At 54.5% G+C, this 4,914-nt stretch overlaps 1 protein-coding gene across 1 annotated transcript in view; it reads left to right on the top strand.

The window, feature by feature from the left end:
* Window positions 1-257: 257 nt before the first annotated feature.
* The window catches only part of LOC104272638 (U5 small nuclear ribonucleoprotein 200 kDa helicase-like), a gene marked incomplete at both ends in the record, with an annotated part of 9,323 nt that continues 4,666 nt past the window's right edge, over window positions 258-4,914 (top strand). The window contains 10 exon segments of the mRNA XM_009867687.1: window positions 258-429; window positions 889-1,081; window positions 1,318-1,373; window positions 1,945-2,043; window positions 2,321-2,389; window positions 2,392-2,496; window positions 2,946-3,045; window positions 3,183-3,319; window positions 3,933-4,016; window positions 4,274-4,447. Of these exon segments, the coding sequence (XP_009865989.1) occupies window positions 258-429; window positions 889-1,081; window positions 1,318-1,373; window positions 1,945-2,043; window positions 2,321-2,389; window positions 2,392-2,496; window positions 2,946-3,045; window positions 3,183-3,319; window positions 3,933-4,016; window positions 4,274-4,447 (1,189 nt within the window).

Genomic DNA, 4,914 nt, shown 5'->3' on the forward strand with positions numbered 1-4,914 from the left:
TTTTATGCGTGGAGTAAGTATTTTAAACGTGAAGTATTTGGCAGGGCTGCAGGCTGAAAACTGCTGACCCAGAGGCGTTACTTCCGTTTGGTGCTGCTCGCTCTGTGTCGAGAGTTGAAATTGAAGTGAAGAATTAAAAAAAGATGTTTGTTTTTGATCTTTCCTTTACAAATAAAAGCGCCTGGCCTTACTTGAACTAGGAGGAGCGGGGCTCTGCCCTGGGGCTGACTCCTCTCCTCCCCGCTCCCTTGCTCCAGGCGGAGGAAGCGCGACGAGGACAGGCACGACATCAACAAGATGAAGGGTTACACGCTGCTCTCCGAGGGCATCGACGAGATGGTGGGCATCATCTACAAACCCAAAACCAAGGAGACCCGCGAGACCTACGAGGTGTTGCTGAGCTTCATCCAGGCGGCTCTCGGGGACCAGGTGAGGTTGGGCGATGCCTCAGGGTGGGGGTCTCTGCTCCAGTAGAGGCGTCAAAGCCTGGAAGATCCGTCTCTTGGGTCATAGAACAGTTTTGGCTGGAAGAGACCTTCGAGATCATCAAGTCCAACCTTTTCCCAGCCCTTTCAAGGCAACATCCCCCCTTCTCTTACATAACTCCAGGGATGGCAACGCAACCCCCTCCCTGCTCAGGTTGTTCCAACGCCCAGCAACTCTCACAAAAGAAATTCTTCCTCATATCCAACCTGAACCTCCCCTGGCACAACTTCAGGCCATTTCCCCTCGTCTTCAATGTTTTAATCCTTCCACGGTGTAGTTTCCCTCCGTTAGTGCTGGCTTTTGGGTTCAGGGAGGTTGTGAGGATGCCTGTGTGAGGGCTGGAAATAAGAGGGACTGACCCCTGTACCCTTCACGTGGCGAATTTGTTCTCCCCCTCGGTAGCCACGCGACATCCTCTGCGGAGCCGCTGACGAGGTGCTGGCGGTGCTGAAGAACGAGAAGCTGCGCGATAAAGAGAGGCGGAAGGAGATCGATCTGCTGCTGGGCCAGACCGACGACACTCGCTACCACGTGCTGGTGAACCTGGGCAAGAAAATCACGGATTACGGCGGAGACAAGGAAATCCAGAACATGGGTACGGCTGCGGCTCCGGGGACAGGCCTGGCAGAGAGTTTGGGATTTTTTGGTGCCAAACCCGGCCTTAGCGCGGGGTAGGGTTTGCCCGCAGAAGCCAGAAAAACAACTTGAATGTTTTTCAACCCCCCCCAGACCGTGATCTTTTTCTCTTTTTTTGGATGCGAGTGGGTGGATCGGTGAACCCGGTGGGTTGTTTTGTTTTCCTGATGACTTAACTCCCCTTCTCCCTCGCAGATGACAACATCGATGAGACGTACGGTGTGAACGTGCAGTTCGAATCCGACGAGGAGGTACGAGAGGCCGTGGCGTGGACGAGGAGTCTCTGCCCTGTTCCCTGGGGTCTGCGCTTGTCTCGTTTGACTGTCATGTCGGGAAGCTGCCCTCAGCTCAGGCTGGGGTGTCTCTGCCGGGAAGGAGAAGTCGGATTATTTTAGATCCCGCTTCCTGGCTTTTAGGGAGGGATTTGCTGATTATCCCGCTAAGCCGAGGCTTATCGTGAGTCAGCGCGATGGGAAACAGATGGTGACATTTCGGTCTCGTGGGGAAACTTGGCAGATCGGGAAGAAATTCAAATGTGCTGGGGGAAGGGGTTTCGTAGAAACGCTCCCTGGGATTGTTTCTTGGAAGAGGCTGAGACAATGATCAAGGAGACAAAGATGAGGTGGTTGGAGGAGTCTCTGGCAAAACCTCTCGGGAAAGAGCAGAAATAATCTTGTCGCGTGGTCCTTTACCTGAACAGCAACATGAGAAGCGCGAGGCGGGCTCTTCCCCTTGAGGAACGAGCTGTCAGATGATTCATTTCTGTCAAGGAAAAGCTTTGGTGTTTCTAAAACCCAATTCCTGGAACTCTTCTCTCCACAGGAAGGTGACGAGGACATTTATGGCGAAGTGCGTGACGAGGCGTCTGACGACGACATGGAGGGAGACGAAGCCGTCGTCCGTTGCACCCTCTCCGCCAACGTGAGTCACCGGGCGACACGGGAAACTTCGTCTGGGGGGTCCCGTTGGTTCGCAGGATGGAGTTTGTGAGTGAAGAGCCTCGAAGCTGTTGTCCCATGGAGAACAACATGAAAATTAATATTATTAGGAGCTCTGGCAGCTGCGTGGTTGCGTCTGCTGCTTCTGTGCTGCGCTGCCGGGGTAGAGCGAGGCCTCCGACGCTCGCTCTGCCCCTCAGAGGCCACGCGCCCGCTTCCCTCTCGCGGGGAGGTAACACTTTTGTGGGATTTTCTTTAAGCTTGTGGCGTCGGGGGAGCTGATGAGCTCCAAGAAGAAGGATCTGCACCCTCGAGACATCGACGCCTTTTGGCTCCAGCGGCCGGGGCGCTTTGGCTCCAGCGGCAGCTGAGCCGCTTCTACGACGACGCCATCGTTTCCCAGAAGAAAGCGGATGAAGTCCTGGAGATCCTCAAGGTTGGTGGCCGCTGGTTCTGTGGCATCGCAGCCGGCTCCGAATACCTCTCCGTCTGCACATCTGCCCTGACAGCTCATGACCTACATTTCTTCAGGTTCAACGTGGTTGAGGGTGTGCCCTGTTGGCCCACAAGACAGATAAACGCTGGGCTACGTTGGGTTTAGTCTTAATTCACAGGAATCTTCTCCCAAGGGGAGGTTTTGTCAGTATTTGCTGGGAAATCGTTGTAAGACAGATGTATCTCCCTGCTAATTTTGTTGCTGATGCTCGTTTGCACTGGGTGTCTCACTGGGGAAGAAGGGGAGTCAGAGGAGATTGAACTGGGTCCTCAGTCTTGTCTGTCGGTGGCTGTCGAGCTCCCCTTGAGCTCAGCTCTGTGCGGAGCGAGGATCCAGGTTCTGCGGGACGTGGAGGTGACCGGTCACCCCCTCGTTTCTTCTCTTCCCAGACTGCAAGCGACGACCGGGAATGTGAGAACCAGCTTGTTCTGCTCTTGGGCTTTAACACTTTTGACTTCATTAAAGTCCTGCGGCAGCACCGGATGATGAGTGAGTGACGTTGGCTTTAACCCTCCCCCTGCCACAATTCTAGAGCTTTCTAACTGCCGTCGGCGTCGCTTTACGGAGCGTGGCCCCTTTTTTTTCCTTTAATTCCAGCCCTTAAACCCTTAATTTTCTCTCCTCAGTCCTCTACTGCACTTTGCTGGCTAGTGCGCAAAGCGAAGCCGAGAAAGAAAGGATCATGGGGAAGATGGAAGCGGACCCCGAGCTGTCAAAGTTCTTGTATCAGCTGCACGAGACGGAGAAGGAGGATCTCATCCGGGTAAGGCTAGAGGGAACCTCCGGCAGGGCGGGAGGAGGAACGGTGGGATCCTGGCCGCTGTCTGCGGTCGTCGTGGGCTGCCTGTTTGCTTTGCTTGTCGTGAGAGAGGAGCCTGCTGACTCAGCTGGGAGCTCAAAAGTGTAGGAAACGTTGCTTAGGCGATGGCTGAGGCTCAGCCACGAGGGCGACGTCTTTACCACTTCTTCGTTTCGAGACGTTCGGGTGTCTGCTTTCCCAGGAAAATGTCAACGTCCGCAAGTTTCGGCAGTTTTCTGCCGGTGTTCGCTGTCTTGGAGCAGCGCCGTTTCCCCTCGGGCCTCCTTGCCGCGAGGCTCGCCGCAATAAACGTGACACCCAACCGATTTATTGGCACGCAGGGTTAGCTGTGCTTGGCCTTGCGATCATAGCAGTCCCGTGACTGATTTGGGGGAGATTAATACCATATTCTTGCTTGGTTGCTAGAAAAAAAACTTATTATGTTAGTGTAGGGGTCCGGTCTTGTGTGGTCTGTGCTTGAAAGAAATCATGGCTCTGGTCTCACGGGAGAACCTGGCAGCCCAGGGACGAGGCTCGGCAGCTCTTCCCCGGGGCTGAGTTTCCTCTCTTTGACCAGGAGGAACGCTCTCGCCGGGAGCGTGTTCGTCAGTCCCGCATGGATACGGACTTGGAGACCATGGATCTGGACCAAGGAGGAGAGGTAAAAACTTGGAACTTACCTGTTCGTTGCCCTTCTGACGAGCTCCCTCGGCATCCCAGAACACTTTTTCTCCTGGTGCTCTCAAAGCAGCGCAGAACGAGTATTCGAAGTGGCCTGGGCAGGATGATGCCGAGAATAAGCACCCGATGGGTGAAAGCCCTGCTCGATACCTGGGTGCATTTACTTTTACCTTGATCCCAGAGCAAAAATCGTAGTTTTTCCTCTAATCATCGCCCCTTTCCCATCTCTGTTCCCAGGCGTTGGCTCCCAGGCAGGTGCTGGACTTGGAGGATCTGGTGTTTGCCCAGGGGAGTCACTTCATGGCCAACAAGCGCTGCCAGCTCCCCGACGGCTCCTTCCGCCGGCAGCGCAAGGGCTACGAGGAGGTGCACGTACCCGCCCTGAAGCCAAAACCTTTTGGCTCCGAAGAGGTGAGTGACCTCTTTCACCCCCTTCTTGGTTTTCCTCTGCTTCGCTGAACCCTCGGCTCCGCTCTCGCTCCCTCCTCGCTGTCTCGGTTTAGAAGACAGGGGAACCGAAGCCTCTCTTGAGATAGGGAAAGTAACCCCCCCCCACCTCCGAATTGCTATACCTTTGAAATTATGGGGCTTTCAGGCAAAAGATATGGGGATTGGAATACCAGTTCTTTACTGAGAATATTGCAAACTACAAAGGTAATGATACAGAGAAAAAGAACAACAAGAAACAAATAATCCCAGAACCTCCAACAGAGTCAGATTACGACCTGGCTTTGGGAAAAAAAGTCCAGAATAACTCCGAATTAAAAGTCCTCCTGGAGTGGCAGATGCGGCTCCGTTGGACATGATCCGGTAGAGGGGTCCGGTGGCGACAGGGCCGGGGCCAGTCCTCCTAAAGCCGGCGGGTCCCCCCAGGGGTT

The sequence above is a fragment of the Apaloderma vittatum genome, unplaced genomic scaffold (assembly GCF_000703405.1).
Source record: "Apaloderma vittatum isolate BGI_N311 unplaced genomic scaffold, ASM70340v1 scaffold36394, whole genome shotgun sequence".
NCBI classification, from domain to species: domain Eukaryota; kingdom Metazoa; phylum Chordata; class Aves; order Trogoniformes; family Trogonidae; genus Apaloderma; species Apaloderma vittatum.